The sequence below is a fragment of the Sorex araneus genome, chromosome 1 (genome assembly GCF_027595985.1).
Source record: "Sorex araneus isolate mSorAra2 chromosome 1, mSorAra2.pri, whole genome shotgun sequence".
NCBI lineage: Eukaryota > Metazoa > Chordata > Mammalia > Eulipotyphla > Soricidae > Sorex > Sorex araneus.
In genome coordinates this window covers 158,176,032-158,193,362 of record NC_073302.1, presented here as the reverse complement: position 1 = coordinate 158,193,362, position 17,331 = coordinate 158,176,032, and the positions used below count along the sequence as shown (strand labels likewise).

Genomic DNA, 17,331 nt, shown 5'->3' with positions numbered 1-17,331 from the left:
GAGAGATAGTTTATTTTATTATTTAATATTTGGCCCTGTGAGATCTCTTGTATGACTCTCAGAACATCAGTATGCTAATTCCAAGAAATTAGGTTGGAAAGATAGGCAGAGAACAGATTATATAGCTATAATTCAATTAATATGTATCGAGTGGGAAAAAAAGAAAATGTGTACATCTCCTAAGAAATAGTAGCTTTCCACAGTATCCAAAGTGATACAATTAAGAAAACAGTTGTGATTTGGGTAAATAAATCCTGTAATATCAGGGTTTAAAAATGTTTTGGTGTTTTAGTAGGTTTTTTTACTTGTTTTGTTGTTTTTGTTAAATTGGTAGAAATTATCACCAATTTCTGTATATATGTGTATATACACTTCATAGAACCTAAAATCATTTGTAGCATGATCCTATATGTTCTGTTGATGAATATCTTCTGTTCATCCTATTAAAAACTTGGAGTTTAATTTTTTCCAGTGCAGCACTTCTACATAAAATCTGTCTATTAATTTCTGTCTATTACTATTCCAGGTGTCTTTTTCATTGCAGCCAACTTGTTTGAACTTAGTTTCTTAAGAAAATGTAGCTACCAAAACATTTTCACAGACCGCTTGGTATTATAGTTCTTCTACTATAATCCCAAATAAGTAAAATTATCTATAGATTATTTTTAAAGCTTATATTTAAGAAGCATAGTTACTTCAGTACCCTTAGTAAATTAATTTTGGAACAAATAATTTATTTCTTAAGGAGAAAAAACAGAACAAGTTTTGATTAGGTTTTTTCCCAAAAATATGTACAAAGTTGGGCAAAGTAGAATCCTTTAAGAATTAAGAACTTATACTTGGAATAGATCAACCTATAAAATTTAAAAGTTGATGTAATATAAAAAATTAGTGAAATAAGAGAAATATTGTGAAGTACTCCAAGACATTCTGTAATCATTAGAACTTTAAGAGAATTGTGAAGGTACTTATTTTCTAAGTATTTACAATATTGCATTTTGTTTGACTAAATATGCTAGGCACTTGGAGGTGTCCCAGGAAGTCAGCCATTACTTCCCAGTGGAATGGACCCAACCCGACAACAAGGTGACTACTTTAAAGCAAATGAAATTGATGTACAGACTCTCAAAGGAATATAAAATATTTTTCAAGGAAAACTTGTATTTGAGTAAACTTTATAGTTTTGCAAATGACATGTCCAAGTGATTTATATTTTCAACTAACTCTTAATTATTATAATTATTATAGTGAGGGCAGTGACAAAACAATTAAATATCAAACAATCCATATGTTACTAAGTTTGAAAACCTTTCATGTAATTTTTAGTAAGTTGCAATCAAAGTGCTTTTATCACTTATACTACCTTTGCCTTTTTCAGATAGAGAAATAGTCCACTGAAAGATGAACATAAAGAGGGTGGTAAACAAGTAATTTGATTAATCTAACAGATCAAAAACCCTTCTATAGAGATACTTAAGTGTCACAGATATTTACAGCCCCGTTGTACTGTTTAAAGAAAGAGGCACGCATGATGTGAGATATAACTCACCACAGAGCAGTAAGAAAATCTTAATCTCCAGGTGTTAATGAAGAGTATGGGTTAGAGATAGAAAAATGGACATACATGAGAGACAAGATGAGATGATTCCAGTAATTCATACCCTTTGTAAGATGTTGTAACACCAAACAGAGGCAGCTGCTAACCTTTGATGAGGGCCCTCACGCTCATTGCACTGCTAACATCTTCATACTCTTTTTATTTTTTTATCTCCAGGACATCCAAATATGGGTGGGCCAATGCAGAGAATGACTCCTCCAAGAGGAATGGTGCCCTTAGGACCACAGGTAAATAATCAGAGAAGAAAGCTAGACACTGAGTCTTTTACCTTTATCATATATTTGAAATGCTTTATTTGCTGGCTTTTGAAATAGGAGCTAAAGGCATGATAATAACATGGTGTTTAAGCCCCAAATATAATATTTGTGACTTCTTCAAAGTGAAGCAATAGGCTACTTTTTCACAGGAATTATATCTGTTTTCAGTTCATTTGAGAAAAACACTACATAGAAATGCCTAAGTATTATAAAAAGATATCTACTATCCTTTTGTATAACTATTTGTTCAGCTAATTGATCAAAAACATTAAGTAGAATAAGCAGCATGAAAGATCTATTCATGTTTTCAAATACCATTAACAAGTTATTACATACAACTTTATTTTCACATATGGTTATTATGATCATAATAACCATATTGATTTCACTTTATATAAAAGCAATATGGAACCATATAGAAACAAACATTAAAATGGGACATTCCATCAAGCAAAGTACTATCAATTTAGACTAAGGTCAGCCTACCTCTTTATCAAAAATCCCAGAGATTGAACCACTGCTATCTGTTAGTGACATTTTTTAAGCATACTGTTACAGGCCACCCTGTATTTTAGCTAAAATACATCCTTGACTCCTTGTTGGAAAAACTGCATGGTACAGAAATTTTTCAAATATCCTATTTGAAAGAAATGAATAATCTAGAAATGTTTATTTCTTGCTCATAGATCATAGGTTAGCATGTTAGAAAGGAAAATAGATTTGTTAAGGCATTAGTTCTAAGAACTTTCTTCATGTGTGTATTTCTGAAGTGTTAAATTAATATTTTGTTATTTTGCTGAAGGAGACAGAGAATTAAGAATCAAACACAAATAATATGATTTAGAGCTAGGAGTTTATTACCAACTTACACACTGACTATATCATAGAATAGAGTATACCTAACAAAAATTTTTAGATACTACATTACATAAAGGAGAAAACCACTATAAAAATATGTATAGAGGCCAAAGAGATGTACAGTAAACAGAGCATTTACCTTACATGCAACCAACCTGGGTTCGATCCCTGGTATCTCATATGGTTGGTTCCCTGAGAACCACCAGGAGTGATTCCTAAGTGATTCCAAAGTGATTCTAAAGCCAGGAGTACTCCCTGAGCACTGCCAGGTGTGGTCCAAAACCCAAATAAATAAGTTAATTATTTTAAATAGTTAAAAATAAAATATCTACAACATCCTCAAAGTCATAAAAAATCAATTTCAGTTAGAATTAGTTCATTCCTATTTTCTTACAAACTTATAAAACTTTGGTTTGATATTTAAAATGTCTTTTTCCTATTTTTACTCCTGCTTTGAACCTGTTGTGAGGGACTAAACATCATTACCCTATTAATAGCAACTTGTCATTTTTAACAGAATTTATGAAACTAATAGAATATTTCATTCACTGAGTATACTTTCATCCTTCAGTGAACTAAGCCAACAAGTTTAGTTCTACAGAATTTGAGGATTTTCCCCAAAAATATTTTTGTAAGACACATTATAAATACAAATTTTAAAACTTCATGCCTCTAATTTAGTTCCCTTTCTTCAGTCAATTCACTTATTTTTCAGATAGCTGATTTCTAAGCTTTTGTCATTCCCATACTAATATTCTTAATACTTATAAAAAGTAGAGTCTGGTTTCAGAGTTAATTGTAGGTACCTAAGCTATAGCAACATATAGTCAAATTAGAACATCATTTTAAAATGCTTAATAAAAAGCATAGAGATCCATACATATGTATATTTTATGTTATAAATAATTATAAGATAAAGGAGACATTCCTGGTGAGTAATCACCTAATGGTGAGTTTTAATGATTAAGTTTATGCATGATTTCTTCCTTTCTATCTCAAACCCAAAGAAAATGGTTTAATTCTTACCAATCATTTTAGTTAGTTTCCTTGCTATTTCTTTATAATTTGAGAGAAATAAAGTGTTTTATTATGAGTCTATCTCAAAAAGCAGAAATACCTACAACTTTTAAATATCACACTATACTAAATAAAAATGTTAAAGGAAATATTGTGCACACAAAATTTATTTAAATAAAAAATAGGTGTCATATTGATATATTTGATTAAAAAGTAAAATAAAATTATTTGGCATTTTCACTTTTTTTATTCATACAGAGAGTGAGCCACAGCCAGCAGTGCTCAGGGGCTATTCCGGCCTCTATGCTCAGGAGTAACCCTGGCAGTGCTCAGAGGGTACAGTGCTGGGAGTTGAACCAGGCTTGTCTACATGGGAGGCAAGTGACCTGCCTCCTGTACTCTCTCCAGGCCACTAAACAAACTCATTTGGAACAGGAGGGTTTTTTGAAACATTTTAATGCCTGGCATATAAAACATTCATTATGAGATATCCAATAAAGATTATCTGTGTTTCATGAGCCATAATAGAAAACCAACTCTCATACCAGTATTTAATCATATAAATGCTACCCAAGAGTATAATGCATTTTTTGTAGTTGACTTACAGAAAGTCTCTGGTATATTATCTCTAGCTATATGTGCAAACAAAATAACACGTCTCGCTTTTTATCACAGATTAAAGCTCAGTGTGGTGAAGAGGGACAATAGTTATCTGTAGAGTGGTTAAATTACTAGATAAATATCTATAATCAAATGATTTGGTATGTTGATTTAGGTAAAGTGAACATCTAGAACATAGAATACTTATTGGAATAAAAAAACAAATTCCAATTCAAACGGTGGTGTATTTTTTTCCATTAATCTATCTTAAAACTAAATTTGAAGTTGGAAAGATAGTACAGTGTGTACAGGCTTGCCTTGCATGTGACTGACCAGGATCAATCTCTGGCACTGCATATGGTCCCTGGAACCCACCAGCAATGATCCTTGAGCATAGGACCAGGAATAATTCCTAAACGCAGTCAAGCATGACCCAAAAACTACAGTTAAAGAAATCTAAGTTTAGAGGAAATACATGATTTATAATCAATACTATTCTTTCAATAGAAAGCAAATTTAATCAAGAAAAATATCTTTCTAACATAATATTTTAAATCATTTTTCAACTCATTTTTTGGAATAAGATACATTTAGCTTGTTCTTATGTACATTAGGTGCCTTGTGATTAATAGAAAATCATCACCAAGTCTGAGCAACTAGTTCTATTGCCTTTAGGCTTACATACGAGTAGGAATGTATCGGGATTCCTAAATCAAGTATAAGGGGTAGAGAAAGGATGGTATAGAAATACATGTTAAGTTCTCAATTAAGGAAAGAGAAAATTGATGTGTGTTCAAATCTAAGATGAGAGATAGTATTCAGCTCAGTATAAAGACGAACTTTCTAGAAATCAAACTATTCAGTCACGTGAAAACTGTATAACTTTACAGGCAGAGTCTAAACCACCCTTTTGTCAGTATTATTGCATTGGGAAGGAGATTAAACCAGATGGAATTGTATGGCTACTATTGGCGTTAAAATTTAGTGGTTCAAAATTAGCTCTTCCCATTCTGCCTTTGTGACTACCACTTGGAAAGTCAGTTGATATACTCTCTTACTTTCCTGTTTTACTTTTGCTTTAAAGTTTTGCAATGTGAAAATATTCTGTAAATTTACTAAGGCATCATTTGGAAATTTTTGGCTCATTTTCTTCATTCCTGAGCACTGTGTTACTTGAACTCTGAATTTACAATGATGAGAAAGTTGAACTCTACCCACAGTATACTTATTGTTTAGCAAGAGATGCGCAGATACATAAAGAAAAGCTGTAGGGAAAAAATTCCCAGAAAGAATTATGTATACTTTTACCAGAAGGTCCTTACATGGTCCAGCAAATAACTCTTTTAGGGTAATTCACACAAGGGAAACTGATGAGAAGAGGAGTCCTTTAAGATGGTGCTTTAAAGACCATGATAAAAAACATTAGCAGTAACAATTAACTGAGTTTCCAGTATCATAGTACCAGTGAACTATGATAGGTGGGTGTTTTATAAGATTTTTTTATCTCCAAAAGTATAAGAGATATGATATTATTGCTTAGAGGAAACAGATGCTTATGCTTAGTAGTTGGGAGAACAATAAACAGATGTAGAGATAAAGGAAATGGAACAATGGCAGCAGAGATTCGAGCCAATGTCCTTTTGTATCCAGAGCTATAAGGAAAATATAGTATTTTCTTTGATAAAACACAGAACTTCTAGGCCTAAAAAGGAAGGAAAACTCCCTGAGAAGCCTTTATATTATAGTTTATACTATTAGGATTTTGTGCCCAGTGAATTAATTTTTTTTGAGAATTTCCTTGGTAAAATTTCTTTTGCCACCACCATGCTTGATCCACAGATTAAAAGAAGCTGCTTCCCTTTTAACCAGCGAATCAAGAATGGGATAGAAACAATTCCAAAACCCCTGAGCACACAAGTTTGGGGTATTTAAAAAAGAGAGATTTATGTCAATATCAATAAATAATAAGGAAAACACTATAACTGGCTCATTTCATCTGTGGTCACTAGTTACTAGACCTCTCATGAAATATTTCCTTGTGATCTTAGTTTGCTGTGCATAGAGAACCACAGATGAGTGAACCTGAGTATAAATGTGTAGTATATGTTTCTGCACATCAATAAATCCAGACTGGAGGAGGGTAATGTTGGGAGTAGGATACGAAGGTAGGAATTCTAGGATATGAGGGCAGGCTGGGACTGTTCTGTAGCTAATCAGAGACCCATTCAGAGATTAGACTTTATTCATTAAAGAATGCAGGTTATCTTGGTTTTTAAGTGGCTAAAGAGGACTGAGTTATAGAAGCACAGTTCTATAAAGGCAGTGCAAAGAACAGATTGAAAGGAGAAAGGGAACATCAGAGAAATCCATCAAGATGGTACAGTAATCTCTATGTATGACAAAAATCAGTGACAAGAAGGAGAGCAGCATTGCAAAAGTTATTCAGTAGGTTTTGGTACCTAACCTAATATGGAGATTGAAACAAAAGTTCCTAGAGGTTCTTAGCCTGGTCTGTGGTATGGGAGGTGATGGCATAATACTGAGGAAGGCAGATATCAAAAAGACATCAGGGAAAAAATACTGAGTTACTCTTTAGATATGTTGCATATGAAATGATATCCAGACAAAAACAATTCAGCAGAGGTCCAGCATATGAGTTACCTAAGAGCTACCTAGGAGATTAGGAGAGAAATTAAAACAAAATGGAATATTTGGGATTATATATATGAAATATATAATGTATAAGTTGTTGAATTGATACAAGTAGATAAGATTACATATTATGAGGGGCCTGAGAGATCATACAGCAGATAGGGCACTTGCCTTGCAATTGGACAACCGAGGTTCAATCCCTGGCACCCCATAAGGTCCCCCAAGCCCTGCCAGGAGTAAGCCCTGAGGGCTGCCAGGTATGGTCCAAAAACCAACAAATAAATAAAGACCATTTCTTTAAAGTGGGGGATAGGGTTGCTGAGAGCAGCCAGGGTGTGTACAGCAGGTATGCACTTGCCTTGCACGCAGCTGACTTGGGTTTGATCCTCAGCATCTCATTTGATCCCCAGACCATTGTCAGGAGCAGTTCCTGAGTACAGAGCCAGGAGTAAGACTTGAGCATCACCAGGTGTGGCCCAAAGACTCGGGTGGGAGGGGGTTAGGGGGGAAATATTACCTATTAGTGAATACTTACTACAAAAAAATGAAATGACTAGAATTTGAAGAAGACCAGCATTTAAAGAGTTAATAAAATAAAACTACTCAGAAATAGAAATTGGGGTTTGGGGGAGCCATAAAAGTTGGAGGAATGGTGGTGTCAGAGCAAAGCAAATAAACTGACAATAAGAGCAATAGTAGTACGGAGATAAACCGGTATGGTGTGGAGTTTAATCATGGTGAAGTTAGGAGTGGAATTAGGTCTTTAGTAGATCACCTTAAGACAGATGTGCCAATAATCGGTTGTTGTGAATTATTTACCAAAAGACTCAAATCTATAAAAAATTAAAATGTCAACTAGAAGAAAAAAGAGACAAGCAAGCCAAGCATGAAAGTAGTTGATAGTGTCAAAATTAACAAGATAATGTTAAAATTGTTATTTAACCCTTATAAAAACAAAAGTAAGCTAATATTATGTATTTACTTAAACTTTCATATTTTATCCTGTGAATAAATAAATAGATATTGACTAAGTCACATAATTCTTGAATATAATTATTTTATATACAATACACATTAACTCTTGCATATAAATATTTTGTATGATTTAGTTTTAATATATTTGGGTATACTTTAGTTTTTATATCTTTATGTTGTTGTCTATTGGTATGTATTTTTATTGTATATATTATCTTGTGAACAGGAGTTCAGTCTAAACTTTCTTATTTTGACTTCAGCTGTTTGGATTCTTTTCAGGCTTTATGTGAATGTTCTAACTCTGATCATTTCAAACATAACAAATCTTTTCTTTCAAAATAAGAGTTTTGGGGGATTATGAAATGTTTTATTTGAAAACATTCTCTGCTAGTCAGATACTAGAAAAGTAATAAAGATATTTATATATTACATTGCAGCTATGCTGTAATAATTTATCATGTTCCAATCATCTTACCTATTTGCATAGTTTTTAAAAGAAACAAACCAAAGTAATTGTTAAAATAGACATGAAAGTACAAGTGTGGACCCTTCAGAGAATGAATTGCACAGGCCTTATCCAATCAGCAGTTACACAGGGAAATCATTAACCTGCTCTCCTTTCTTTCCCCCCTCCTCTTTGGTTTTGTTTTTTTGTTTTGTGGTAGTCTGACCCTTGGTTATCATTACAGAACTATGGAGGTGCAATGAGACCCCCACTGAATGCTTTAGGTGGCCCTGGAATGCCTGGAATGAACATGTAAGCAAAATATTATATTATCCTGTTTGGTAAACTGTTCCATTTTTTTTGTCTTCTAAAGTGAAACTCATTTATGACATAATGAACTCTGGTATAAATGCACTAAATATGAAAACTGTGATGTTTGCTTCATTTCACAACATATTATGTTTTTCTTCCTTCCTTGCAACCTTTAATTTTTTCTCTTTTGTGTTCAATTATCATTAAAATGAGTGTTTCATAAATAAGTATATAATATAATCTATAAAAGTATGAAGAACTATTGAAAGAAATATGACTTAGCTCTATGAAAGTAAATAACTGAATAATGTTTTAACTTTAATGGATGATATTCCTCAAGGTCAAGATTTTAATTCATAAAAAAATATATGTACCTTCATTAGGACTTAGTTTAACCCAGGAATAATTCTCTTTCTGTGAAAGAACTTATCTTTTATGTGAAAGAACCTGTCTTCACACCAGGTAAATTTTTCTCTAAAAAAATTCAAGACATACTTAAATGAGTAAGTTAAAAGTTGTTGGAGGGTTTTTTTTTTGTTTATATTTATTGGTCAAGCCTAAAATGAAAACATTTTCATTTTTACTGAAAAGCCCTTTCATACCCAGGAGGAAGAGGTTATTCCTACTAACCAACATAATTCAGTTTGTAAGGAATTTTTGTTGATTTTTCATAAACTTGCCTTCAAAGTTCTGTCTTATACACCACAGTGCTTGTTAGTTATTTAATGAGTGTTCCATGTCAAGTCATTGGTCGTTGATCATCTCCTCTAATCTGTTGCCCAGAAGTCCATGTTTTGGTTACTCACATAAGAAATTAAAAAGCTCTGACATCATTTAATGGTAATGGAGATGCCCTGTTAACAAATGACCTCTTTTGATGTACATGGGTTTGGGGTTTACTTTTTTTGGTTTCTAAAATGGTTTTCATGGAAAGCAATTTTACCTAAAATAGAAAATAGGTTAATAGGTGGGTACCAGCGTAATTTAAAACTAACAGAGCAGGGGGGAAATAGGTCAAATTTTCCTATCATGGCTTTCATTTTTAAAGTTAAAAAAACCCTTTTTATTGCCTCAAAAATGAAAGAAATGAAGTCAGACTTTTCCTAAATTCCTCAAACACATAGCCTTGTTAATGGTTGCTCTGAAAAAGAGTGGGTGGTACTTGTGCTTAAATTAAAATCTGAAACTCTTACCAATAGGCTTTGCATGTATATTTATTTACATATATGCCTATATATGTATAGATGTACATATTGTTTATGAACCTGAGATTCTGACTTCAAAATGCAATAGCGTTTGGAGAGTAGGAGGAAAATATAAATACATAATTAAAATGTAATCTTTTGTTTGTTTTTCTTTTTTTTTTAATGAAGCAAGGTACGTTTACTGAAATTTATTTAGGAAGAAGTGAAGGGAGAGAGAGGAAGAGGTACATGTTCAAGAGAGAACACAGGCTTCTCTAGAGTGCGAATAGGCAAGCAAAGAAACATCTAGATAAGCAAGCAAGAGATGTGTTCAAGGGAAGAGTGAGCTAAAATGCAACTGTTTTTAGTGTTCAGATGGAAGGGAATCCAAAATGGGCATTTTGAATACACTGATCAACCTAAAATAATCATTAAATATTATGTATGTTTCTATAATTTTATATATAAATCCGAATTATTATTAGCCTTATGAACAACTTTTAAATCAACCTCTTTTTAGCTAGTACAGAGAAAAATACTATTTATATAGCCAATGAAATACTCAGTTTGTCTATTTAGTCTCACCTATACTAAAACATATACATATGATTATACTTAATTACTTAACCATGGAGACTAAAAATAGGAATGAAATTTTTCAGATGATTATTTTTTGTTGCTATTTGCATTTGGGTTTCTCATTGAAATATACTTAGCTACTTTAAAACCTTTTTTCTTGCACAGTATTTTATAATTTATATCATTTCTGGTTCTTAAAGAGTTCTGAAGCATCATAGCCTGAGATTTTTTTTATGTCACAGACCCTTTATTGAGGGTCTTATATTTTCTTTAAATTAAAATTCTTTCAAGGACAATCAAAATGTTCTATGTAATTATGGTTATAAATATTTCACTCTAACAAGGAAAATTCTGAAGTATGGAAGATGCTGAGAGATTAACCTTATATATGGATATCAGCCACAAGAAAGCAAATGTGATTTTAAAAGGACATTATGAATAAAAATCATTAATATCACTATTGTATTCAGTAAATTCATTAAAATGCACTTTATAATTTATCTTTAGTAAAAATGTCTTCTATTACAGACAAGTACTTGTAAATGTTATTTGTAGTTTTCAATTGTTTAATTGTTGTAATTTACAAATTGCAGGGAAAGGAATTAAAATCGTGTTAAATAAAGCCATATCATTAGCAGTCTAAAATATCTGTATGTTGGGGTTAGAAGGGACCTTCCAGAAATTATTTCTAGATGACTTTTCCTAACCTTGTCATTCTTCCTGTTTTCCAGGAATGTATAATGACAGTGAAAAATAACCAACCTGATTTCTAAACTAATTACATACTCTAGTTCAACTCTGATTTTATCTCTATTAGGAACAACATTGTGATAGGTTTATTAATTGAAAAACTACTGGTGATCTCAAAAGAAAATGTTATTCTTACATAATTTTTTTTCATTCTGTAAACCAGAGGTTTCTGAAACTTATTTGACTATCCCATTTTCAGAAAAAAAAATAACATGGTACCCCCATACTCCCATCCTCCAAATCTACCTTCTTTAAATAAACAAGCAAACAGAAAGGGCCCCTAATGGCACCCAATACTACTGCTACTCCCTTGGACTCAGCAACCCCCTTGGGAAACACGGTTAGACTCACAATAAATTAAACAAGGTCATTTCAAAGTAAAGGAGTATACCTTTAATGTTTCTATGTCTAGACCTTTATCTTTATAAATAAAAGCTTGATTTTACGTTTAAGTAGAATCCACTAAATACAGATACAATGTGAGTGTTTTCCAATGTATTATAATTCTTTTTCAAGAAAACTGTATTTCTAAACATCTAAAGTACATTTTAACAAACTTTCAAAGAATTTGGATTCACCATCAATGCATTCTTTTTTAATTTGTATATCTTAGTATTTTATAGAAACTAAGGGGACAAAGAATTTCCAGTGACCTCTTTTTTATATATAACATCCTAAAGATCTACCAAATCTCTGTAATCATTATCTCAAAATGACTGAATTACAGAAAAAAAAAAAACTAGGATTTTTCTCTGTGGGGGCTGGAGTGATAGCATAGTGGGTAGGGCATTTGCCTTGCACGCCACCAACCCGGGTTTCGATTCCTCAGTCCCTCTTGGAGAGCACAGCAGGCTACTGAGAGTATCCCGCCCGCACGGCAGAGCCTGGCAAGCTAACCATGACGTATTCGATATGCCAAAAACAGTAACAAGTCTCACAATGGACGTTACTGGTGCCCGCTCAAGCAAATTGATGAACAATTATGCTTGTTTGATTTCATCACTTCCCATCAACACTTAGGAAAAAGTAAAAAAATTCTTTTCAAATTCTAATTTTCACGTTTCACTCAGGGTAACATGATTTTAGTTTAAGCTATACTTGATAGAAATGACCTTTTAAAATAATACCTGCATTATGTTTATCAATTACATCCTTAATAATACTACAAATAAAATAACAATAAGAAAGAATAAATATTACTGAGCTTAGTAGTTTTTCTAATGGTGTTCAAACAGAGCTCATCTCTAACCCACACTTAATGCTATCTGTGAAACTTAAAATATTTTCAAGCAAAATTATGATGTTGGAGAAAATTTACTTTGCCCATATGCATGGTTAATAACTAATTCATAAAATGAGCAAAGTATTACATGAAATACTGAAATTACCTCAGAATTTTTCAACAATAAAAATGTGTTAAAGGTATGTTATTTATGATAAAAATTTCATTGACTAATAATTATTTAATTAAAATAAAATATTTATTTTAACAATTAAGTTAACATATAAATATTAAGTACATTTTCAAATAATAAAACATTATACTATTAGTATTTACACATGAATTTACATCATTCAAATTTATAAGGGTATCATCTGTAACATCATTGTGTACAAACTTTTGCCAGTACTTGGATATAGTTTTATGTTGTCTTAAGTTAAATATTGTTCAATTTGTTTACTGATAGCCTAGCAGCTAGCGCATTTGCCTTGCACGAGGCTGACCTGGGTTCAATTCCTCTGCCCCTCTTGGAGAGCCCAGCAAGCTACCAAGAGTATCTCGCCCACACAGCAGAGCCTGACAAGCTACCCGTGGCATATTCAATATGCCAAAAACAGTAACAACAAGTCTCACAATGGGGACATTACTGGTGCCTGCTCGAGCAAATCAGTGAGCAATGGGATGACAGTGACAGTGATTTAATATCAAACAAATCAAATAAATGTTTTATACTTGACAGGAGTACACCTGCTATATTTTATAGTTTCTGTCTATTAGGACACTGAATTCTAACTGGAAAATAATCTTTCTAAATATTCCATTACTTAATTATAAAGCCATTATGATTTAGAGGCAACAATTTTCAGAGACAACTTAAATACCCCTCACCTTCTCTTTGTGCTTATTGTTTTTAAAGGAGCAAGTGCTCCTGGCATTTTCTTCTCCCTTCTATTCCTAACACAGCATTGGGGAAAATATCTCTTGCTGCCCTCAGAAAGTCCAAACACAATTTTCATGTCCTCCTTATGAACTCCCAAAACAAAACTAAACACTATTAGCAGATATGTGGAATGATTCTTTTTTCTTTTCTTATTTTTTAATGAATCACTGTGAGGCGCAGTTACAGACTTACAAACTTTCATGCTTACATTTCAGTCATACAATGATCGAGTACCCATCCCTCCACCAGTGCCCATTCTCTACCACCAATGTTCCCAGTAACTTCCCCCCGCCAACTCCACCTCTGTGGCAGGCACATTCCCTTTTACTCTTTCTCTCTCCTTTAGGGTGTTGTCGTTTGCAATGCAGGCAGCAAATGGCCATCGTATTTGGTCGATAGTCTACTTTCAGCACGAATCTCCCATCCTGAGCAGGACCTCCAAGAACCCTTCACTTGGTGGTCCCTTCTCTATCTGAGCTGCTTTCCCCCAGCACGTGAGGCCAGCTTCCAAGCCATGGAGCAAGCCTCCTGGTCCTTATCTCTACCATTCTTGAGTGTTCGTCTACCGTTGTGTTACTTTATATTCCACAAATGAGTACAGTCCTTCTATATCTGTCCCTCTCTTTCTGACTCATTTCACTTAGCATGATACTCTCCATGTTGATCCACTTACATGCAGATTTCATGACTTCATCATTTCTAACAGCTGTATAGTATTCCATTTTGTAGATGTGCCAAAGTTTGTTTAATCAGTCATCTGTTCTTGGGCACTTGAGTTTTTTCCAGATTCTGGCTATTCTAAATAGTGCTGCAATGAACATACAAGGGCAGATGTCATTTAGACCATACTTTTTTGCATCTCTGGGATATATTCCCCAAAGCAGTGTTGCTGGGTCAAATGGGAGCTCACTTTGTAATTTTTTGAGAAACATCGATACTGTTTTCCAAAAAGGCTGAACCATTCGGCATTCCCACTATCAGTGAAAGAGTGTCTCTCTCTTCCCACATCCACGCCAACACTGGTTGCTTTTGTTCTTTTGGATGTGGGCCAGTCTCCATGGTGTGAGATGATATCTCATTGTTGTTTTGATCTGCATCTCCCTGATTAGTGATGAGGAGCATTTTTTCATGTGCCTTTTGGCCATTTGGATATATTCTTTGAGAAAGTTTCTGTTCATTTTATCGCCCCATTTTTCTAATGAGATTAGATGTTTTCTTCTTGTTGAGTTCCACCAGAGTCTTGTAATCCTTGATATCAACCCCTTATCAGATGGTTATTGGGTGAGTATTCTTTCCCATTCTGTAGACTGTCTTTGTATTCTGGTCACTGTTTCTTTTGAGATACAGAAGCTTCTTAGTTTAAGATAGTCCCATTTGTTTATCTCTGTTTCCACTTGCTTGGTCAGTGGCGCGTCATCTTTGAAGATACCTTTAGTTTCAGTGTCGTGGAGGGTTTTGCTGACCTTGTCTTCAATGCACTTTATGGATTCTGGTTTGATGTTGAAGTCTTAAACTGTTTTGATCTGACTCCTGTGCATGGTGTTAGGTAGAGGTCTGAACCCATTTTTTTGCATATAACTGTCTGGTTTTGCCAGCATCATTTGTTAAAATGCTTCCCTTGTTCCATTTCACATTTCTTGCTCTCTTATCAGAGATTAGATGATCATATATATATACATGTATATATATATGGAATGTTTCTAACTTGGACAGACACTATTTAACATTTAGAACTTTAAAATTATGAAACTAGGTCTTAAGATACCTAGAATAAGAATATAGAGTCATGTTTTTAATTAAAACATTTCAGTGTATTTTAATGGATTATAGGGAAAAAGAAAACTGAGTGACCCTAATTACCAAGAATTGACTGACTGTAATTTACTTTTTATCAGACAGAATTTACTCAGGTATACTTAATCACAAAACATGAGGGAAAAAAAGATATCTTTTATCTAATTAGGTGTAAATTTTATCTAAGTTTTTCTCTCCTTTTAAACTATGAAAGACAGAACATTCTCTTTCACCCTAAAAGAAAGTAATATGTTGATGTACATTGGAGGATATTACCTACTACATTGACCATAGTATTAAACTATAGTTATAAAAACAACAGATGTGTTTCCATGTTCACTAGTAATTACCAATTTTAATGAAAGATAAATTGATGTTTATTTGTGATGTAAATGTGCTTTAATGAGGTAAATTTAGATATATACATCCATTAATGTTTAGCTTAATTAGGTTATAATTTCATATATTGTTTATGGGTAATTTCATTCTAAGTGAGATATGGATGATATTTATATAAATGCCCACAGATTATAGTTCTTTTATAATTAGTGCTTTTTTTCCAAAAATAAAATGGTTTAGAGACATGTATGTATTACTGCTGTAGATAACTGCCAGTTTTGGTGCATATTATAACTGAACTTAAAATAAATCTGGGCTGAGGCTGGAGAAATAATACAGAGGGTAGAGTGCTTGCTTCACATGCAGACAACTCAGGTTTGGTCATTGGCACTACGTATGGTTCCCCGAGCACAGAAAGAGTAATTCCTGAGCACAGATCCAGGAGTAACATCTGAGCTTCATTGGGAGTGGCTCTCCCAAAATACAAAGTAAAACAAATCTGGGCTTATTGAAATTATTGAAGATTGACAGGAAACTGATTCATGGAGTGACAAGAAAATTGTAACACTGTAGCACTGTCATCTCGTTGTTTATCGATTTGCTCAAGCGGGCACCAGTAACATCTCCATTGTGAGACTTGTTACTGTTTTTGGCATACCGAATATGAGTCGATATGCCCTAGGTCGGCTGTGTACAAGGTAAATGCCCTACCACTGTGCTATTGCTTAAACATTACAAAAGTAAGTATAGAGAGCAATATAAGTGTTGAGCTTAAAACTGCAATACATGTTAGTGTTTAATTTTTAGTGTGGAACATTTAAAGCTTCAGTAACATTTTGTTTATCACATTTATTGTCTTATAGGGGTCCAGGTGGTGGTAGACCTTGGCCAAACCCAACAAATGCCAATTCAGTGAGTATACGTATATTTTAATTTTCATTAATTTAAACTAGAAATTAATAATAGAATTCTTTTGCTTTGGAATGCCCTGCAGTTGATTATGTTAAACCTTTAAAAGAAGTAATTATTCAAAAATATTTGTGTTTATTTTTAAATATGTCTAATTTTTGAAATTATTACTTTTGCATTTCAAGATCTAATATAAATGTGCATTTTATGTAGATTAACAGACTCAAATATGAAGGTATTATGATTTAAGTGTACCACTGTCTTGAGTAGCCAACACTTACAACAAAATATTTCTGTATCACTGTCACTGTTATCCTGTTGCTCATTGATTTGCTCAAGCGGCACCAGTAACATCTCCATTGTGAGACTTGTTGCTGTTTATGGCATGTCGAATATGCCATGGGTAGCTTGCCAGGCTCTGCCGTGTGGGCGAGATACTCTCGGTAGCTTGCTGGGCTCTCTGAGAGGGCCAGAGGAATTGAATCCAGGTCGGCCATGTGCAAGGCAAACACCTGACCCACTGTGATATCACATTAAATAATTTAGTGTTTTTAAATACATGTTGTACTCACTAAGTTGCCAGATAGGATGAATATCAGAGTTATTATGACTATATTTGCTCTCCAAATTAAGCCTGGATTTGTTCTTTCTCTGCTCCAGGAAGTAGTACCCAAGTGCCTTTTGTTTATGGGTTTTAACTGCCATTCTTATATATTCATCTCTGTATCTGACTTCCTGGAATTTTCCTTACATGTTTCATGGTAGTGGTTTGACTACAATAAAAGTTTTCTTTGTTGACTTTGAAACCCTGATTCTTCAACAGATGAGAGGTCTGCTATATACAACTGTGTATTTTGTGTGTATACTGTATACAAAAGTA

General features: G+C 33.4%; 1 protein-coding gene across 4 annotated transcripts in view; it reads left to right on the top strand.

Moving 5' to 3' along the window:
• The window catches only part of SSBP2 (single stranded DNA binding protein 2), a 299,691-nt gene that overhangs the window by 241,470 nt on the left and 40,890 nt on the right, over positions 1–17,331 (top strand). For 2 of the 4 annotated variants that reach the window (XM_004613162.2, XM_004613159.2), the window contains 4 exons: positions 1,020–1,086; positions 1,775–1,845; positions 8,643–8,734; positions 16,406–16,454. In XM_004613162.2, coding sequence (XP_004613219.1) covers positions 1,020–1,086; positions 1,775–1,845; positions 8,643–8,734; positions 16,406–16,454 — 279 coding nt within the window. The remainder of the gene's footprint in view (positions 1–1,019; positions 1,087–1,774; positions 1,846–8,642; positions 8,735–16,405; positions 16,455–17,331) is intronic. The other 2 variants (XM_004613163.3, XM_004613160.3) reach the window with 1 other exon arrangement.